The sequence below is a fragment of the Ursus arctos genome, unplaced genomic scaffold (assembly GCF_023065955.2).
Source record: "Ursus arctos isolate Adak ecotype North America unplaced genomic scaffold, UrsArc2.0 scaffold_10, whole genome shotgun sequence".
In the NCBI taxonomy this organism is placed as follows: Eukaryota; Metazoa; Chordata; class Mammalia; order Carnivora; family Ursidae; genus Ursus; species Ursus arctos.
In genome coordinates this window covers 49,919,240-49,940,309 of record NW_026622764.1, presented here as the reverse complement: position 1 = coordinate 49,940,309, position 21,070 = coordinate 49,919,240, and the positions used below count along the sequence as shown (strand labels likewise).

Below are 21,070 nucleotides of genomic sequence, written 5' to 3'. Positions count from 1 at the left end.
GAGCCCGGGCCGAGCCCAGCCCGCGCAGGCGCCACCGCCGCCGCCAGACCGCTCGCCGCACCGGGCAGGGTCGGGAGCGCGGCCTCGGCCACTCACCAAGATGCGCTTGAAAAGGTTGCTCTCCTTGGGCGGCAGCTGCACGTTCGGCATCGCGGCCGGCGGGGAGGACGGGTGCTCGGGCGCTGCGTTTCGCTGGGGGTGGGCGCCAGGGCGGGCCGCTGCTAAGAGTCGGGCAGCGGGCGATGGGTCAGTTCATGGCCTGGAGTTGCGGCCGCTGGGCAGGGATGGCAATGGGAAGGGAACGCGACCCGGACTGGGAACTCTCCGCTCCCGCGCGGCGGACCGGCAAGCGGCGGCTGCTGCTTCCGCGCGCAGCAAGATGGCAGCCGTAGCCAGTCCCCTCGAGCGGGGCGGTGTGCGCCTGCGCCGGGCGCCCCGCGGGCAGAGGTGGCGGGGGACTCCCGGGCGGCGGGACCGCGGTGTGCAGTGTTGGGTCGCTTCTGTCACCGGCACCTCGGCGCCCCTCGTAAGTCACCGATTGTACTGTGCTCTGATTGCTAGGCTTGTGGCCCGAGAAAATGTGAGTCAGACTTTTTTGGTTTCTCGCCACTCCGGAACTTAAACAGTGCTTGGGCTCAAACTACGTTCTTGATTCAGGACGAACTTGTTTTCCTTCTTTTTCCCCTCCACTTAGATACTGACTTTGAGAGGAGCCTTCTTTTTTCATTGCGGACCCAAGACAGATTCACAACGCATGTGAGGTCCTTGGATGGGCCTTGAAGTGGACTAATGTGAGACCATTTTTGAAATGTCAGGAAAAAAAGAAAAAGAAACCCGCCAGCAGTTTAGAACACCTGACATTGGCGGTGAACATTATGATGGTTTTATGGGGCCACTAAGACCCCAAGTCTACCTACCCTTTCTCCTCAGAAGGTTCCCCTTCATAAAAGCCATATAATAACGAGAGAAACAATATTCAAACCCAGGATCTTCCAGCTCTGGGACACTGTCTGTCATACCTAAAAAGAAGCTTAGTGATAGAAATGTGTGAGTCTAGAAAGACGCGCGTATACATCGATGGCAAGCATAGCCATGCATACGATGTTGGTTTAATATTAAGGAATATGTAAATATTAGGTGCATAAACTTATTTATACATGTTCTGGATCTTAGTTTGTGCATATTTGTGTGACTACAGTGGGATTGATGCGTAATTGCATTGAATGGGCTGTAATCAGAGCTGGGTTGGGGCTTATTTGAGCTTCCTTTTAGCCTGAGTTTGTTTGGAGATGGAAGAAGGTATCACAGGAGTCTTTTAAAGTAGGGAAGGGCTGGCTCTGTCGGTGGACCTGTGTGATTTTTGATCTGGGTGTTGTGAGTTCAAGCCCCACCTTGAATGTAGAGATTACATATAAATACATACATACATACATACATACATACATACATACATATTTAAATTAGAAAAACAAAAGAGAGACAGGACGGTTATTAAAAGGGGGGTAGGTTCAGAGGGCCCTGTGTGTTCTGGGCAGACCCTGGGCTCCTCAAGCTACTAGAGAGGAGTTGGCGAGGAGAGCTTCATGGGAATTCAGCTGAGCTGCACCTGAACTGGTTGGTGATAGTCTTTTAGACAACAGAGCAGGACAGAGGGTGTTCTCAGCACCCTCATTCCCAACTACTTCTGTAGTTCTTACCCACTGTTTGCTCACCATGCCTTTACTGATTCCTGAAAATTCTTTGGCTCCCTACTTATCTACATTCTCAGGAGCAAAGGGTTAATTGTGGGAAAAGCTGAAGCTTCAGTACTCCAATTAGGCCATCCCATGACTCTCACTGGACATGGACTTTTCTGGAATGTACCTCATTCAGCCAGCTCAAGCTATTCTACCTCACCTCAAGGCCGATTTCGAAATGACAAATTGAAAAAAAAATAAGAGTGGAAAAAAGCCTAGTGCCAACTGTAAATATTTTGGAGGCAAGTAATGTTTATCTTTTACGAAAGTTTCCGTGGGCCTAGTACAGCCTGACTCATTACAAATCATTAACTGTCCCCATTCTCTGTGGTAGCTGCTGGATCTCCTCCACCACAGCCCTGCCACTAAATCAGGCAGCCTGCAAGGGTTCTGCATTTGCACTCAGCAGCTTCCCACCCGCTGCCAACTTCACCCCTTCCCACAGCCGCCCCAGCATCTCCCAGCAGTGCAAAGGAAACCTGCAATCCCAAACACTGAGAAGCGGGTAGTTATAAATACTCATATTTAATAGTTTCCTCATCTGCCTTGCACGCACCATGACATGGGATGCACGCATACCTGGTTGCCTACATTAGGGTGGGAGTGAGAGGAGAGGTGAAGACTTGGAAAGAATGCCAATGGTAGGGGCGCCTGAGTAGCTCAATCCCTTAAGTGTCCGACTCTTGGTTTCAGCTCAGGTTATGATCTCAGGGTGGTGAGATCAAGCCCCCCATTGGGCTCCGTGCTCAGCAGGGAGTCTGCTTGAGTTTCTCTCTCCCTCCCTCTGCCCCTCCCCCTGTGCACGCGCGCACACACACACTCTCTCTCTCAAATAAATAAGTAAATCTTTAAAGAAAAAAAAAAGAATGCCAAGAGTGTTACTGGGAGTTGTCAGCGTAAGCCTTAGAGCGTGTAAAGGATGTAATGCATGCACAGTCAGAAAGCCTGGATTAGCCAGTGGCTATAATTTTATTACTGACTTCCTGTTTAGTCTGGAGCAAATCTTATTTCTACCTTTCAACAGAAAATGAGGTTATAATAACATTATTGTATTCTTTCACAGCAGGATTGTGTGAATGTAATGCCTTTTCATTTCTAAGCCCACACGGAAAAAAAAAAAAAGGACACATGCATTGTAAATCTGAGTTTGCAATCTCTCAGGAAGAATACTAAAGCCCAGTTGGGGGCCTCATGGGCCTCCACCAAATGTTGCTTCCTGGTGCTTCAGGCAGGGTGTACCTCCTTTATAAAAATGCACACGGTACAATAATAGCAACAACATCTATGAAGACCTTTTTGCATATATGATATGGGCCAGTGATTCTCTTGCTCAGCTCAGTAGACCCAAGGAAAAAAGAATCTAGAAAAGGATATCCTCCACCCCATATACACAGCGTATCTTATAGAACTAGCTGACATAGTTTGCAGCTATTCCTGCAACCAATTGAACCATGTAATTAAAGGCTGATGGGAAAAGAACTCATCAGGTTGCATAATGCATTACACCTCAGATTCCCTAATGTGTCTAGTTCTGGAGAAAGCAAGAGTACTTCATTCCTTCCTGGAACTCTTGATCCCATCTCTTGGCAGTTCCTGAACTTTATTCATCAGTTGCTCCCCTTGCTGTTTGCATTTTCTCCCTCCTTAGATAGCTTGTAATTTAATGGGAGGAGACAAACAAACACATAAATCAACAAGATTCTCCCAGACTGGGAAGTTCTAGGGAGGAAATAAAACAAGGTCATGCAAGGGCAGTGGGGTTTGAGGGAAGGACTACTTCAAACCACGCACTCAGGAATGATCTCTGGGAAGGTGATACCATGTGAACAGACCTAAAGAATAAGAAGTGAATTAACAAGGAAAAAGCTGGGACAGCATATCCTAGCTGAAGGGAACCACATTCAAGTGCCCCAATGCAGGGACAGGATGGGTATGGTCAAGGCATATAAGGGACAGGTAAGAACTTCAGTTTCAAGGAGGTGACTGGATGGTGGTGTGTGAGATGAAAAGCTGTTCAGTTGAAAACTTAGGCCAGCTAGTGCAGTAATGGCCATCTCAGGCAATGTGGTTTGGTTTGGTTTGGTCCTAAGTTCAGCAGGAAGCCATCAAAGCACTTTAAGCAGAGAAGTGGCATGATCTGATTTCGTTTTTAAAAGGTCTCTCTGCGGGCACCTGGGCGGCACAGTCAGTTAAGCACCTGACCCTTGGTTTTTGCTCAAGTCATGATATCAGGGTCAAGGGATCAAGCCCCATTTCCGACTCTACGCTCAGCTTGGAGTCTGCTTGAGATTCTCTCTCTCCCTCTGCCCTTCCCCCTGCTCGTACGCATGCACGCACACACACATGCATTCTTTCTCAAATAAATAAATAAATAACATCTTTTAAAAATAAAAAATGTAGGGGCGCCTGGGTGGCACAGCGGCTAAGCGTCTGCCTTCGGCTCAGGGTGTGATCCCAGCGTTATGGGATCGAGCCCCACATCAGGCTCCTCCGCTATGAGCCTGCTTCTTCCTCTCCCACTCCCCCTGCTTGTGTTCCCTCTCTCGCTGCCTCTCTCTCTATCAAATAAATAAATAAAATCTTTAAAAAAAAAACCCAAAAACTAAATACTGCAAAAACCTCCTAACTAGTGCCTCACTTTCAGTCCCTTCTCTCCATTTCATTTTGCACATTGCCTGTAGATGTGTTGATGTGTCGTTTCTTTTCTTTTTCTTTTTTTTTTTTTTAAGATTTTATGTATTTGACAGAGAGAGAGACAGCCATCGAGAGAGGGAACACAAGCAGGGGGAGTGGGAGAGGAAGAAGCAGGCTTCCAGTGGAGCAGGGAGCCCAATGCAGGGCTTGATCCCAGGACCCTGGGATCACGCCCTGAGCCGAAGGCAGACGCTTAATGACTGAGCCACCCAGGCGCCCCTGATTTTCCATCCAAAAATCTAAATGGAGCTCTCAGTGTATCAAAGCTTTTTTTTCCATCTTAGTGTATCAAAACTTCCAGTGGCTCCCCATTATCTAGAACTCAGTTTATTCCCAGACTTTTCTTTCTCTTTCCTCCTACAGTTACCTTATATAGGAGGGGAACCAGTGGCTATAACAGGTCCAGTATTTCCAAACTCCATACTCTTGCTCAACCTGATAATTAGAGATTGTTCTTTCACTGCTTGAATATGTATTTTTTTTAAATCCTTCGTCTCAAATGTCATGAGTTTCATAAAATCTTTCCAAGTCTTTCCAGTGGATCTGATCTCTCTTTTCCATTAATTTACATAGCACTTTGTCCTTCTTTTATGCCTGTCTTACTGTTTTATGTTTTATAAATTGTAAGTTGTCTGAAGGCAATGGTTGTCAACCTTGGCTGCACTTTTGTATCACATTAAGAAGCTTAAAAAACTGATGCCCGAGTCCTATCTCCGGAAATACTGATTCAGTTATGGTGGGGTGGAGGTTGGGTTTTTAAAAATCTTCCCAGATGATCGTAATGTACAACTAGAGTTGAGAACCACTGCTTCAAGGCATCCCATCCTAATCCAGGTTTAAACATGCCTCCCGTTCATCTTGAGGTTAAATTCAGATAAGGCACAAAAACAAACAAAAAACTCTCATCACCAAAATTCAATTTGGAATAATAGGTAAAAGCCACAAATTGCTGATGGGCCCACAAATAGTAGATGTGGTCTAGAATTGGCATCATTTCAAGCCTCTGGGTCAGCACAGAAACATCATGACACAAGAGTTCTCTCAAAACCACTGTCAGATTTCCAGACATCTCACTTCTGTTGTAGTCGTGTTTATTTGTTTGTTTGGCTCTCTGCTTTCTCTACAAACTCCTCCTCCTTGGTTCTCTGTGCCATACTTTCCACTGGGCTTCATCCTCAACCGCTTTATCGAACACTCCCTTCCTTCTCGTTTGAACTGCCACCCAACCCTTCACCAAGGACCTTGTCTCTCACTTTGCATCTTCCTCTCCTCACATACCGTAAATGTTGGTGGGGAGGGGAGAATCAGCATTTTCCCCATCCCACTACCTCTCCCAAATCATAAGTCTTCACCTTTATGTAAGGAAAAGGAAATTTATTTTGAGCCTATACCCACCAACTCTATCATTCTCTCTTCCTTTTCATCTTGGTCACTTTCCTCCACTCGTTCGTTTGCCCACTGACAGTAGTTGTCCTTTCAACTTCACTCATAGTATGCATCTACTATGATTTCTGTGTCCATGTGGATGATTCAAAATCATAGCCTTTGATAAACTGTGGCACATCCAGACAATGGAATATTATTCCATTCTATATTCCATATCCATTCATTCCAATAGAATTCCATTCTAAAAAAAGAAATGAGCTATCGAGCCATGAAAAGACATGAAAGAATCTTAAATGCATTTTACTAAGTGAAAGAAGCCAGTCTATAAAGGCTGCATACTATATGATTCCAACTATATTACATTCCATAAAAGACGAAACTATTGAGACAGTAAAAAGATCCATGATTGCCAGGGGTTGGGGAAGGGAGGGATAAGTAGACAGAGCACAGAGAAGTTTTAGGGCAGTGAAAATATTCTGGACGATACTATAATGGTAGATACATGTCATTATACATTTTTCAAAACCTAGAGTGTTTTGACCAAATTTTGAGTCAGCAACACTTCCCCTACCTCTCAAATCAGAAATTCCAGGAATCTACTATCCTATTTTTCTAATTATTTTTAAATTACAAGAGATTTGCCAATATTCTCTTAACTCCAAGGAGACTTCTACAGTAGGTGTGACATACCTGTTATTGGAGATGAGATCCCAGCTTGTGGGATTAATAGTCTGTCAGTGTAACATTGAGAGAAGTCTTCGTTTATTTATTTATTTGAGAGAGACAGAGTGTGTGGGGGGAGGAGCAGAGGGAGAGGAACAAGCAGATTCCGTGCTGAGCGTGAAGCCTGACGCAGGGCTTGATCCCATGACCCTGGGACGCTTAACCGACTGAGCCACCCAGGCGTCCCTTGAGGAGAAGTCTTTTTGCCATTGCACTGAAGCTCCAGGATCCTGCCTTCAGCATGAAGCCAAGAGTTATAGCTCTCAGAGGGTTGTTCTATATACATCTGTAATTTCTGATGACAGTGACTCCAATCAGATTCTTTTGGTGACAATCAACATTCTGATGACAATCTCCTATCGCTCTTTCAACAAACACAGTGATCGAGCACCCGCACCCATTATTTTCTTCTTTCTTCTCAGCAAAAGCAGTGCCTTCTGGCCTATCCAGAATTAATTCCTCCATCTGTGCTTAGAAGGGAATACATTTCTACCTTCTTTGGAGACTACTTCTCTCTCCTTATTCTCCTTTCTCTTCTTAATTACTGTAATCATTTAAGGGCGCCTGACTCCTGATCTTGGAGTTGTGAGTTTGAGCCCCACGTTGGGGGTGGAGATTACTTAAATATATAAATTACTGTAATCATTTCATAATAACTGTTATTGAACACTTACTCTGTGCCAGGCATTATATGTAATGTGCTATATTATATTTAATCCTCATGAAAACCCAATGACAAAATTACTACTATCCTACTTTTACGAATGAGAACAGAAGTTTTTAAAAAAGTAAATTTACATTAAATTGCAAAACTGAGAAGTAAGGGCCACCTTGCCAAAGCTCTTGCACTTAGCCACTCTGCTAAACTGCCTCCTGCCGCTAGTTTCCATAGATTCTTGACCAGCCTCTTTCAATTATTTTCAAGGCCACCTACATTCCTGGGCTTCTGGCCCTTTTTTCCATTTTCAAAGCCAACACCATAGATTCTTTCTCCTCCGACCTCTGCTTCCTCCTCACATCTTTGCTCTGACTCTAACTCCACCGCCTCTCTCGTAAGGACTCTTGTGATTACCCTCACCAAGATAATGCAAGGTAGTCCCCCATCTCAAGATCCCTAACTTAATCACATCTGCAAAGTCCCTTTTTGCCAGGTAAAGTAACACATTCGCTGGTTCCGGGGATTCGGATGTGAACATTTTGCCAGGAAGCGGGGCATCATTCAGCCTACCATGTGATCTTGGTAAACTATACTTCTAATGACATTTAAGGCTTAAAATCTTTCCGTGGCTTTTAGGAGAAAGCTGAGCCTCTTTACCTAGGTACGGGAAGCCCTTTATGATTTGGTTCCTGCCTGTCTTTATAACCTCATGTCTCCTCACTCAGCTAGACTGCACCACAGGTCATTTCTCAAGTTCTCAGTATATATATCTGTGATGTCCTTTCGCTCTGTGCCTCGCTAACTCCAACTTGTCCATCAAAACTCAGATTAAACATCATCTTCCCCCAGAAGCCATCCCTGCTTGCTACTCCACTTCCTCCACATTCTCAGAACACTCAGCACTCTCCTCTCTTACAGCACTCTTCACACTGTGCTGAAGTCGTGAACTTATTGGTCCATTTCCTCCATGAGACTGAAGTTCGTCTGGATTGGACACAATGTCTTATTTGACTGTGTATTCTCTGTGCTTTACAGTTGGTGCTCAAAAGCGTCTCTGTTGAATTAATCATCTTCCTGTAGCGCATAGCATCGCATCTTACAGATAGCAGAGTCAAAAACATATTAGTTAAAAAGAACTGCAGTTATTTTTACCTCCTCAATAATAGAAAGATAATTTATTATCTTATACAAAAGATGTTCAGAGTTTGGGATTTGTATCCTGTTCCCCAGAACTATAAAATCCAGTATGAACAATGCATTGCTAAGTATAATACAAGGAAAGATCTAGCAGCATCACAAGAGATGTCATTGAGATGACATGGGAGCTCAAAGGGAGGCAGAACTAACTGTGATTAGGTGGATGAGCTAATCTATAAAAGACAATGATAGCAGGAATGACATCTGTTCTCACCACTGAACACCTAGCACTTAGCAGCATGCTTGGCACATAGTAGGTATTTGATATGTGCCGGTTTGATGAAGACTCTTCCAATGAATTGCACTCCAGACAGAGAAATTAATGTGGTGAAGAAAAACCGTGAGGCTTTGAAATGGGCAAAAAGATTATGGGACAGTTCTGCTGAGTGGACTTTTTCCCCCTGCCTTCAAGTTATTTTTTAACTCTTTTAAGTTGGAGAAAACTGCTAACAATACAAACGATTTTTGTCCCTAGCAAAGCAAATTGTGCATGATGGCAATGCCAATTGTTATTGCCTTGTATATATTGACCAACTTTTCATCTTCTTTTTTTTTTAATATTTTATTTTGGGGGCACCTGGGTGGCTCAGTCGGCAAAGCATCTGCCTTCAGCTCAGGTCATGATCTTAGGGTCCTGGGATAGAGCCCTGCATCAGGCTCTCTGCTCAGTGGGCAGCCTGCTTCTCCCTGTCCCTCTGCCACTGCCCCTGCTTGTGCTCTCTCTCTCTCTCTCACTCTATTAAATAAATAAATATTTATGTAATCTCTATAGCCAATGTGGGGCTCCACCTTACAACCCTGAGATCAAGAGTCACATGCTCTACCAACTGAGCCAGCTAGGTGCCCCAAGTTTTTCATCTTCTAACAAATTCATTTTAGCATTCCTCATGGCATATTTATGTCTTCTCTTGGGATTTTTTCTTTAGTTATAACATCCTTCATTCATCCATAATTAATTAAAATTTTTAACAGGTGTACATCTCATATCTCTACAAGGATCATAGTCTTACCTTTAAAAAATGTCATTTAGCAATATGAACACAAAGACGAGTTTGAAAGTGTGTTTTTGGGAAATAAGGAGTCATCTGGTTGAACTGAAGCATGAGGTTCTTGGAGGATATCACAATCGAAGAAGGGCTAAATTAAAGTCAGATGGTGCCGAGCCGGGTGGGGGCGGGGGATGATGAGCCATTAAGTGAAACAGAAAACGGGGCAGAAACGAGGTCACAGTGCAGCCCAGCCATCTTGGTTCTTTGGCCAAGATACTGTCCCTTGGGCACAACTCGGAGCAAGTCATCTAGCCATGCTGTGCCTGTTTCCTAAACTCAGCTTTGCAATTGAATCTACTGCATAGGGATGTTGTGAAGATTGAGTGAGTTACTTAATGTAAGACATTTAGAGGATTACTTGATAAAGAATAAGTACTTGGTGATAGTTAACCAGTGTACTATTGTTACAGTTCACAGTCTCTGTCTGAAGTAGTTGGATGCACAGGTTTTCAAACTTTGGAATATTTTGGATTTAGAAAGGAAAATCTGTCAACTGTATGTGGCATAAGACTGTCAGTGGAATCTGTGGTTAGCACCCTGTAATCCAATACGTAAATATTTCTTCGGTAAAATATACGAATATTTATTCCAAGTGAGATAGATACAGATAAAAATAGCCTCATAACAGTTCAAGTCAGGATTGCTTGCCAAATTGGTTTGGATTACGGGAGGTTTGCCCATCAAATAATTTACCAAAACTTCAGTTTTCAGAGATTTTTGAATTGAAAATAAGGGTTTTCAGAGCTTTGGGGACTTGGGAATTGCAGACAACTGTTATATTACAGAAGTAAGAAAAGATCAGATTGAAATAGAATTTGGAGATCTTGGAAGTTGTTCAGAAAGCAAGCTTTTGAATTTGATCTCCTCTCCACTTTGGCAAAGTTGCATTTTTCCTTTCAAAAATGTCAAAGCAAGTGTGACCAGTAGTTGAGGAGGGCAAGTTTTATAACCAAACTCAAGGGGTTCACTGCTTAAGATGCATTAAATTGAACAGGACCCAAAGAAGTGTCAAAAGCAAAGAACTTTTTATTACTTGTTACAAGTAAGGAGACAGGGCGATAGCTCTCAAAGCACTGTCTCCCCACAGGGTTAGTAGAGGAAGCTTTTACTCAGCGTATCGGGGGCAGGGGTAGGGAGCTTGCAGAGGCACTATGGTTCAATTGCGCATGCCTAGCATGTCAACACACTAGGCATACACTGTTTGTTCAAAAAAATGGCAGAAAACTCCACCCATGGAAGATCTTAATATTATAATGAGCTAAAGCTACCCTCAGGACAGCTTGAGGTCATTTGAGCAGGTCCTCAGCCCCAATCCAGCTCTAACAAGCTCATGTAAGGGGCTATCAGGTTAAACACCTCGTTGGGTATCTCCTTGGCTGAAACTGTTGGTTCTGCAAAACAAAACACATTCCATCCCTGCTTTTGTCCCATCCTCCTCCTCCCTTCTGCTTTTGGCTTTCAACCTTCAGCTTTGAGTGACATCCCATTGCATCCTAGCTAACATTTTCTCTTTATAACAAATGAAGAAGGGATGATACATATCACCGTTTTGCAACCTCTAGTGAAATAATGGATCTAGGCAATGAAGAGCTTCCAGTATCATTTTCAAAACTCACAACTATGTATTTTGCACCTTCCTTTGGAAGTATCTAACCCACCTATAAAGTACTTTTGCCTCCAAAATTGGAATCTGAATCTGATCAAGCCAGTTTATAGGAAATACAGGTAACAAAGGAACATGATAAACATCGCAACACAATGGTAGGAAAATCAGACTGTGTGAAACTCCTCAAGGCAAAAGATCTGGTTTCTTCAACAAATATATTGCAAGGGGGAAAACGGGGGCGGGGGACTGACAGATTAAAACAAACCAAAAATGTAGCAAGAAACTGCAATCTGTGGGGATGCCTGGGTGACTCAGTTAAGTGTCTGCCTTCAGCTCAAGTCATGATCCTGGAGTTTTGGGATTGAGCCCCATGTCGCGCTCCCTGCTTAGCAGGGAGTCTGCTCCCCCTGCCACTTGTGTTCCCTCTCACTTACTCACTCTCTTTCTCAAATAGATAAAAATCTTAAAAAAAAAAAAAAAAGACTTTAATGTTTATGAAGGGTATTTGAATACTACTGTTAGGAGAAAAAGATGGGAAAATAAAATTTACTGAAACAAATATTTGAAAATATACAATTCTAAACCACAGTAAATGATTTAAGAAATATATTTAGCCTGAAATTTAGGATGATGTCTGGAAGAGATGAAATCACTAAGGAGCTTTAGGAGAGCTTGTCAAAGCTGACTTCAACCTAGGCAAGGGCCAGTTCAGGGCTGAGTAAAGGGAGTTTTCAGGATCAGTTTGTCGTTGACCTTCCTTTGCTTTTTTTTTTTTTTTAATAATAATAAAAAAAGAGTAGATTGACCTTCTCTTAAACGCTCTCTGAAAATGCTGAGTGGTCTAGTTTCCATATCGCCAGCAGGTGGCGCATTTTTGGCCTTTTTCCCCCCCAAGCTACGAAAAATTTGAGAATCAGTATGAAATGTATGAAAAGAAGAAATGCTGCCTTGTCATCCTTCATATTCTGCTTCTCTCAGGGAAAATACTTTACAAGAATACAGGTAGAATCATTTTTGTTTTGCTGTTTCTTTTCCACCTTAGCGAGGGCTTGAATTTTGTATTAAATTGTCAAATAATTCCTAATTTCACTTTTTTCTGTGATAAAATACAGCTAATTAAAATCCCAAGTGGCTGCCAGTCTTCACACTGCGGGATGCCTCAGAATGTAGTCAAGACCCTAAACTCCAGTGAACCAGAAAGCCAGGTGCCTTTCACAGTGCGCTCTGACCCATTGCGTTTTATGGCCTGTGTCCTGGGATTTTATGTTGCTTTCGGTGCCCCTGAAAGTTTCTCAGGTGGGACCAAAGGTTTCAGCTTAGCCTGGAACAATCTCTCCACCCACCCTGGTCCAGCTTCCTGAAGAACGTCCAGGGCAGAGGAAACCGTGGTGCTCTGCCTCCCTCAGGGAAAGCCCTAAGTGGATGCTTTCTGATGCGAAATCCCTGCCACGGATCAGCCTTCCTAGGATAGACACAAGGGTGTCCTCAGAATCTTTGAAACGATCTGGAGGTCTCTGAGTAGAAGCGAAGTGAAAATCCCCATTCTCTACCCCTTTGGAATTTGCTAAGTTTGCTGTAAATGATCTGAAAAATAGCTGCAAGTATTTTGTTGTTTGCTCCAAGGCAGAGGAAAGAGACATAGGTCATTTCATTTCTAAAGGAAGACCCAATTGTCAGTGCCCCTTACACACACGTTCATAATAGAAACTTTTATGAGATCAACTTTATTGTGAGAAGTATCTCAGAAGTAGGAGCTCTTGTTGCTAATTTAATCACATGCTTTTATTTTCACTGAATCAACCTTTTTATTACTACTTCTAGAAAAATGTTTCATGCAATGTATCAGACTCTTTGGAAGTAGAAGTTAACTTCATAAAACAATTCAATAATAATAATTCCCATAACGCTTTTCAAACAAACATTAAAGAATGTCCTTCTGGAGGCACCTGGGTGGCTGAGTCAGTTGAGGGTCTGACTCTTGATTTTGACTCAGGTCAGGATCTCAGGGTTGGTGAGATCGAGCCCTCTGTTGGGCTCACGCTCAGCAGGGACTCTGCTTGTCCTTCTCCCCCTGCTCTTCCCCCACTCATGCTTGCTCTCTCGCGCGCGCTCTCTCAAATAAATAAATAAAATCTTTTTTTAATGTCCTTTTTGTTTCTTTTATAGCTGTCTTGTTTACAATAATACTCATCACAAAACTTCGGGAAATCCAGAATACAACAAAAAAGAAAATAAGGATTACCTATAATTCCACTGGACCTTTAAATATATATGCATCACATATGTTTGTTTTTAAGTAGTGTTCATGCCCAGCATGGAACCCAACATGAGGCTTCAACTCATGACCCTGAGATCAAGACCTAAGCTAAGACCAAGAGTCAGATGCCTAGCCAACTGGGCCACCCAGCTGCCCCATGCATCATGTTTTTAAATGGAACTCAGTTTGCTGACTTGGGTTTTCTTTGTATCCCTCTTCCACCTCCCTAATTTTTTTGTTGTTTGCGGAGTCTTTTTTTTTTTTTTAACAATGTCTTTCATTTAATGATGGATTGTGGGCATCATTGCATATTCATAGATATAGATATACCACATTATATTCTTTTTAAAAAAGCATGGAGGAGGAAGCAGTATTTATAGTACCAAGCATAAATGTTTTAGGGATTTTTTAGAAGATTTTATTTATTTGTTGGAGAAAAAGAGAAAGAACAAGCACAAGCAGGGGGAGCGGCAGGCAGAGAGAGAAGCAGGCTCCCTGCTGAGCAAGGAGCCTCATGCAGGACTTGATCTCAGGACCCTGGGATCACCACCTGAGCCAAAGGCAGACACTTAAACGACTGAGCCACCCAGGTGTTCCTTTAAGGATTTTTTTTTTCGAGATATAAAATACATAAAGTGCATAAAGTTTCATGTGTATCATAACGTTTCATGTGTATCCCAGTAAATTTTTACATACATAAATGTGTAAGTTTGCTTGGGCTGCCACAACAAAATACCATAGACTGAGTGGCTTAAACAACAGAAATTTATTTCTCACACTCTGGGAGGCTGGGAAGTCCAAGATCAAGGTGCTGCTGGCAAGGTAGGTTTCATCCTGAGGCCTCTTTGTCTTGGAGAAAGAGAGAGAAGAGAGAGCTCATACTCACAAGCTCTCTGATGTCTCTTCTTATAAGGGCACAAATACCACTCGATCAGGCCTTCACGTTTAGGACTCATTTAACCTTAAAGGCCCTGTCTCCAGTGCAGTCACACCGGGGGTTATTTTCAACATGTTAAATTGGGGGGCACACAATTCAGTCCAGAGCAGTAAGGTTATCTTTTAAGGAGAATAAAGCTTAAATACTATATTACTTAAGTTATAGATCTGCATACACAAATCAAAATAAAGAATTAAATGATGTCATTGGGTAATTTAGGAGAATGATTTTTGTGGGTCCTTTGGAACTTGTTCCCTACTGGAACATAAACTCCATGTGGGCAAAGATTTGTATCTTTTCTATCCATTCCTGAATTCTCATGTCCAGAACACGGTGAGTAGCATATAACTGGTGCTCGTTATTGAATGAACAATGGAATGTTTTCTTTTGTCCTTTCTTTTTTTGGAGGATGGAGGCAGTATCAGAGCTTAGGAGCCATAAAACATTAAGACAGACTGCCTTGATTGAATCTCAGTTCTATTATTTACCAGTTCTTTTACCTTGGACAAGTTATTTCAGCTCTCTGTGCCTTAGTTTTCTCTTCGGCAAAATGGGTATTTTAGGGTTGTTGTAGTAAGGATTAAATTAATTAATAGGTTTAAACCATTTAGTACAGGATTTAATATATCCTAGGTAGAAGTAAATACCTTGAAGTAGATAATGTTAGATATTTACATTTAGGGTTAATTGTCCTTTTTATATGCAGTCACAACCTAAGAAAATAGCCTGTGAAATCAGTTATATGGGATGATGTTTGCCTTAGCTTTTGATGAAGAAATAGTGAGACACAGCGATTATCTGACTTGTGATATTCAAAGTAAGGCAATATGTTTGCATTTTCCTGGAACTGTTTATTAGTTGGATTTTCACAATTATTTAATCAGTAGTTTACAAGTTATGAACCTAGTTTGAGCCCCTAAATTCTAGATATGCATGCAACATCTGTAAGGTCATTAATTTGTAGATTATACATATATCTTTTGGATGCTGTTATGATTTTTAAAAATACAAAGTTATATTCTTCTTTAGTTATTAGGTATTTTCTCAAGCAGTGGAAGCTGAATGTATAGCTATTAACATGCAGAATCCCATAGGGGGGAAAATGGAAAAAAGGAAAAGAAATAAAAATAAAAACGAAAAAAAAAAAAAAAACATGCAGAATCCCTTAATCTGCGAATAATGAAAAGGAAGTTGTCAAAATAAAATAAAATAAAAATTGAAGAACCACTGCTTTAAAAAAACAAACAAAAAACCCCCCACTGCTTTAGTGGCTCCATTATATAATTTCCATATTTAAGTAATTCTTGTAATTTCATATTACTATATTGTAAATCTTGATCTCCTAATCAGAATTGTAGAGAATCTCTCTCCTTCGTTTGCCTGTAACTATGAAACCAAAGGTCCACTTCTGGCCCTGGGCATAAACTACAACTCCCAGGATTCCCGGGGGGAGAGCTCCCGGAAGTTGTAGTTCGTTCTACATTCCGCCACCGCCCACCCTACCTGCCCTGTGGCAACCCGTGCCCTGGGCTCCGACTCCGGATGAGTACAGCCCGTGGTCATCTCCTTGGATTTTCTTTATTGCTTTTTAACTTTTTTTCTTCCTCGATTTGTCATTTTTCTCTCGTGTTTCCCCTGTTAGCTGTTAGGCACACCCAAGGACGACTACTCAGGAGAGATTGAGAGCAAGTGTTAACCCGGAAAGAGTGAACCCGGAAGTGAAAATGATTCAGTGTCTGTCGGACTGAAATGTAGCAGGTCAAAGAAGGTTCCGGCTTCAGAAAGGAAAGCTGTCGTCCTTTTTCTCTGGTACTCACAATTACTTTTTTCTCTTTTTTGATCTTAAAAAGTATTTTTCCGCCATTTTTTCCCCGTGATGCCTCGATAGGATAACTCCGTATACTGAGTATGTATATTCACACGGCTTACACGTGCTACTCTAGCTCAGGCTTAGTGTCACTTCTGACCTGCCCACTCTGAAAATTGTTCTCAGAGTATTAAGAGTAATGCTGCTACTGCGGTGGGTGATGGAGAAGCCTGGCCGTGCTCAGGTATAGGTAACCCTAGCGATTAATCGTCTTGGTTTGGGTTTTTTTTTCTTAACATTGAGGTTCATGACCTTAAGAGTTACTCATTCTACTACTGTTTCTAGGATGGAAATTTTAGCGAGAAGTGTTGTAACAAAAATTGCATTCCTTCGGTTTTTGTCCGTTTTTTCAAATGGACACACTTCTGTGATGTGCTTGAGACTAGATGTAACGACGCACGAGAACTTCTGCTGAAGGACTGTAACATGTGGCTGCTGGGCATGGGCGCATTCTGTCACGGTCTTTTTCCAAATGTGCTTCAGATGTTAAAGTTCAGTGGTAGAATCCTGCAAAATCTGAATGTTTTGGAGACCATTCTGAATATTTTATTTTCTAGAATATTATGATATTCAAGTTAGCTGACTTAACAATGATCAAATGAGTTAACATATGAATGCACCTCCCAGCATAGTAGGAACACTGGAGACAATAAAGGTTGATTCTCATAAAATTTTGACCCTTATTTCAACTTTGAACCTCAGAATTTTAGGGGCAAAGTGTTTTTCCTAAAATGCTTTTATCTTTTCCCTTCCTTAATAAAACTAGTATGTGCTTTTGTTAGCTTTTGATTGTGCCTGTTAGAGGGGTGAAGAACAGGAAATTAGTGTACACAGCCAGTTTCACCTAACTTGTAATTTTTTAAAGTGACTATTTTTTCTTGATTGTGACAGTAATACATGCTGTGTGTATAGAAAAATTAAAAACACCAAGAGGTAGAAAAAATAGAAAGCAAGCAAAGGGTATCCACAATCTGACAACTAAAGAGCATCTTAACATTTTGGTAGGTTTCTTTTTTAGGTGGTTTTTTTTTTCCTGAAAAAAATATTCTGTTTACCTTTTTTGCATGTATACCATATATCATAGAAATTTTTGGAAAACCTAATTGAGATTATATTGTTTTGCATTCTGCTTTTTTCACTTAATACAAATATTGCCACTGTCCCTTTTTACCGGATCTACTTTCTTAGTCTTTTAATATCTGAAGTTTTTCTCCTTTAGGATCTTAGCTGAAAGGGAAGCACCAGATTGCAGATTTGAGAATGGAAAGCATTGAGCTCTGAACGGGCAAACTGTATTCTAGTATGAGCTCTGTCTCTGTCTGGCTGAGTAAATAATCATGATTAAGTTACTTGACTTCCTTGGATATCTGGATACCTAAAATTAAAGAATTAAACAAGAAAACAGTTAATATTGCCTTCAAACTTTAGAAATTTATGAATATGTGAACCACTTAAAACTTGCATGATTATTTCATACCTTTCAAGTGCTTGTTCACATACTCAATTCTAGATCCTGGATACTTTCTAGAAAATAGCTGATTTAACCCAGTCTGTTGATGTATTTATTAATTATGCTCCTATTCATTTGCCATTGTTAATTATATACATTGAGTGAATAGAAAATGGTAGCATCTTCATTTTTTTTAGTATGTTATATTCAGAGGTATGAAGAATTATTTTCTTTTTATAGATTATTGAATTTTCAGACTGTGTTTAGAGCTGGCTGTGCCCATGAACTGAACAAGATTTCTTGAGGCTCCTTCCAGCTTTTGTATTTGTAGAGTTGATTTTTTTTCAGATTGTGTTTATTATGTTTCAGATGCTGAGATGAATCGTCACCTGTGTGCTTGGCTTTTTAGACATTCATCTCTTAATGGTGCCCGCCAGTGCCACCTCCACCCCCAATCTCATCAATTTACACAGATCCATCTTGATACAAGGCTGTGGATTTTTAGACAAAACAGGACTCCCATTCTCCATCATCTGTTAAATAAGAATTGCCCCAGGAGATATTGTCATCAATCCAAGATGCTGTGGAAGCATAAAGCACTACAGAAATATATGGAGGACCTGAATAAGGAGTACCAGACGCTTGATGAGTGTTTGCAGCGTATGCCTGTGAATGAAGGGGACCGGAAGTCCTTAAATCGAAGACATGCTGAGTTGGCACCACTTGCAGCCATTTACCAAGAAATTCAGGAGGCCGAGCAAGCAATTGAAGAATTAGATTCAATGTGTAAAAGTAGGTAAAAGATATGTGTGTGTAAAGGATGTGATTGATTTTATAGGTTAAAGCTTTATTGAATGCAGTCTTTTAAAAAGCCTGGAGTGAATACACTCTGTACTCGGAGAAGACAGGATTCCACTCTGGGTGTTTGATGTATTTTGGCTACTAAAAATCAACGACTAAGAGATCAAGCTCCTCATGGTGCTTGCCAAGAAGTTTTAGGGTATAGGAGACTGAATATTGACCTTTACAGAAGCTTTAATTTATTTTATTTTTTTTTAAGATTTTATTTTATTTATTTGACGGAAAGAGAGACAGCCAGCGAGAGAGGGAACACAAACAGGGGGAGTGGGAGAGGAAGAAGCAGGCTCCCAGCAGAAGAGTCTGACGTGGGGCTCGATCCCAGAACGCTGGGATCACACCCTGAGCCGAAGGCAGACGCTTAACGACTGAGCCACCCAGGCGCCCCAGAAGCTTTAATTTATTGAGCAGGCCTTTACTGAGCACTGTCCTATGTCCATAGTAGAAACACAGAAATACAGTTCCTACCCCATCAAAGGGCTTATAGGGTCCAGGTATTATTTCATCATCCCAGAAAGAACCCTGCACCTTGTAGCCACTTACCCCAATTCCCCCTTCCCTACCAAACCGAGGCAACTGGTAATCTACTTTCTAGATTTGCTTATTTCAGGCATTGTATATAAGTGGAGCCATATGTCCTTTGTGACTGTCTTCTTTCATTTAGCATAATATTTCCAAGTTTCATCAATGTTGTAGCATGAATTTGTACTTTATGTCTTTTTATTGTGGAGCTATATTCCATTGGATGGATCTACCACATTTTATTTTTTTTATTCATTCATCACTTAATGAATATTGAATTGTTTACACTTTTTGGTTATTATGAACGATAGTGCTACAATTGCCTATTGTAACTCTACGTTTAACCTTTTGAAGAGTTGCCAGACTGTTTTCAAAAATGGCTGCACCATTTATACTCTGCCCTTTTGATTGTTGCTATCCTAGTGGGTGTGAAATGGTATCTGATTGTGGTTCTGATTTGCATTTCTCTGATTAATGATGTTGAGTATCTTTTCATGTGCCTGTTGGCCATTTGTATCTCATCTTTGGATAAATAAGATCCCTTGCCCATTTTTAAAATGAGTCATTTGTCTCATTATTGAGTTGTTATTATAGCCACAAATTCCTTATTAGATATATGATATACAAAACTCAAAACTTTTCTCCTATTCTGTGGGTTATCTTTTGAAGTACCATAATTTTTTAATTTTGCTGATGTCAAATTTATCTTTTTTTGTCTTGTTGCTTGTGTTTTTGGTGTCATATCTAAGAAACTGTTGTGTAACTGGAGGTTACAAGGGTACATCTGTGTTTTCTTCTGAGAGTTAAATTTTTTAACGTTACAATTAATTCTTTGATCTATTTGAATTAATTTTATATATGATATGAGAGGTGTTTATTTTTAGTTTTGATATTTCTTAATGATGCTATTGCCTTAACATTTTTTCTCATATGAAGATTTTCCAAAATGTACAGAAGTTGAGACAAAAGCACAATGGACTAACCTGGGATTCAGCATTTATCCAGATAGTACTATAGGCTTTTGGTTTCTAAACTTTCTTCTGTGCTCCATCCTGTTCCATTACACTTGAGAGTGTTAAGCAATGTCAAGGCCAGTCACAGTCATACCTGTAAAGTTCTGGGTTTCCAGAAACTTACATTCCTACTTTCTGTTGGTGGTAGCATGAGTTTCTCACCTATGTTTAATGAGGATTTATTTTTTTTACTCTTTTGCATTATGCCACTCAAATTTGTGATTAATTAGTTTTGGGAAAGTTCTTTGCCTATTATAGGAGCTTACTAAGTGCTTTCTAAATTAAATTGACATAATCTCTTTCTAAATTAAATTGACATAATCTCTTTGTATCACCAGTATACAGTGGTATATACATTGTATCACCAGTATAATTGAGATTGGATTGGGTTGTTTCTGAAGTCTCTTCTAGTCTAAAATTCTGCTATTCTGTAGTAACAGTGATAAAAGCAACATATACTGTCCTGCTATGTGCTGGGCACTAAGCTAAGTATTTTACAAATATTATCTCATTTGAATATTCACAATAATCTTATGAGGTAGGAATTATTATTAATGTCCGCATTTTATAGATGAAGAAACTGAGAGCCTAAAATGCCAAAGGTCACTCAGCCAATCAGGCAAGGAGCAAAGATTTGGACCCAGTCGGTGAGATTCCACAGCCTGTCTTCTTATCCACTGCGCAATGAGTCCAATTCCAGTAGAGTCTGCCTCTGTAGTGTACCTTTCATGAGTCCCCTTGTATTCTTTCTGCTAATTTATATCTTTATTATATCTCATCCTGGATAATTACAATATATTCCTAATTTGTCGTGCCACTTCCAGGCTTTCCCAGTCCCAACTACAACCTTAATCAGATTTACTCCCCTGCTCAAAATTTTCAGTAGCTGATTGCATATAAATTTAGATTTCTCAATTTGGTATTTAAGAGCCTCTGCAGAAGGGCCCCTGGGTGGCTCAGCCAGTTAAGCTCTGACTTCAGATCAGGTCATGATCCTGGGGTCCTGGGATGGATTGTGCCTCTCTCTCTCTCTCTCTCTGCCCCTCACCCACCCCCCTCTCATGCTCTCTCTCTCTCTCTCACATAAATAAATAAAATCTTTAAAAACAAAGAGCTT

General features: G+C 41.0%; 2 protein-coding genes across 18 annotated transcripts in view; one reads left to right on the top strand and one right to left on the bottom strand.

The window, feature by feature from the left end:
* Positions 1–425, bottom strand: part of NAA16 (N-alpha-acetyltransferase 16, NatA auxiliary subunit) — a 62,389-nt gene extending 61,964 nt beyond the window's left edge. For 3 of the 6 annotated variants that reach the window (XM_026493346.4, XM_026493347.4, XM_057308303.1), the window contains exon 1: positions 97–425. In XM_026493346.4, the coding sequence (XP_026349131.1) occupies positions 97–150 (54 nt within the window). In that variant the 5' untranslated portion in view covers positions 151–425. The remainder of the gene's footprint in view (positions 1–96) is intronic. The other 3 variants (XM_026493344.4, XM_026493345.4, XM_026493349.4) reach the window with 2 other exon arrangements.
* The window catches only part of MTRF1 (mitochondrial translation release factor 1), a 70,750-nt gene that overhangs the window by 533 nt on the left and 49,147 nt on the right, over positions 1–21,070 (top strand). For 6 of the 12 annotated variants that reach the window (XR_008957957.1, XR_008957958.1, XM_026493356.4 and 3 more), the window contains exons 1-3: positions 379–526; positions 15,886–16,052; positions 17,930–18,352. Coding sequence is in view for 10 of the 12 variants with exons in the window: in XM_026493356.4 (XP_026349141.2) it covers positions 17,938–18,352 (415 nt within the window). In the remaining 2 variants the exon portion in view is untranslated. The other 6 variants (XM_026493355.4, XM_026493354.4, XM_044381843.3 and 3 more) reach the window with 5 other exon arrangements.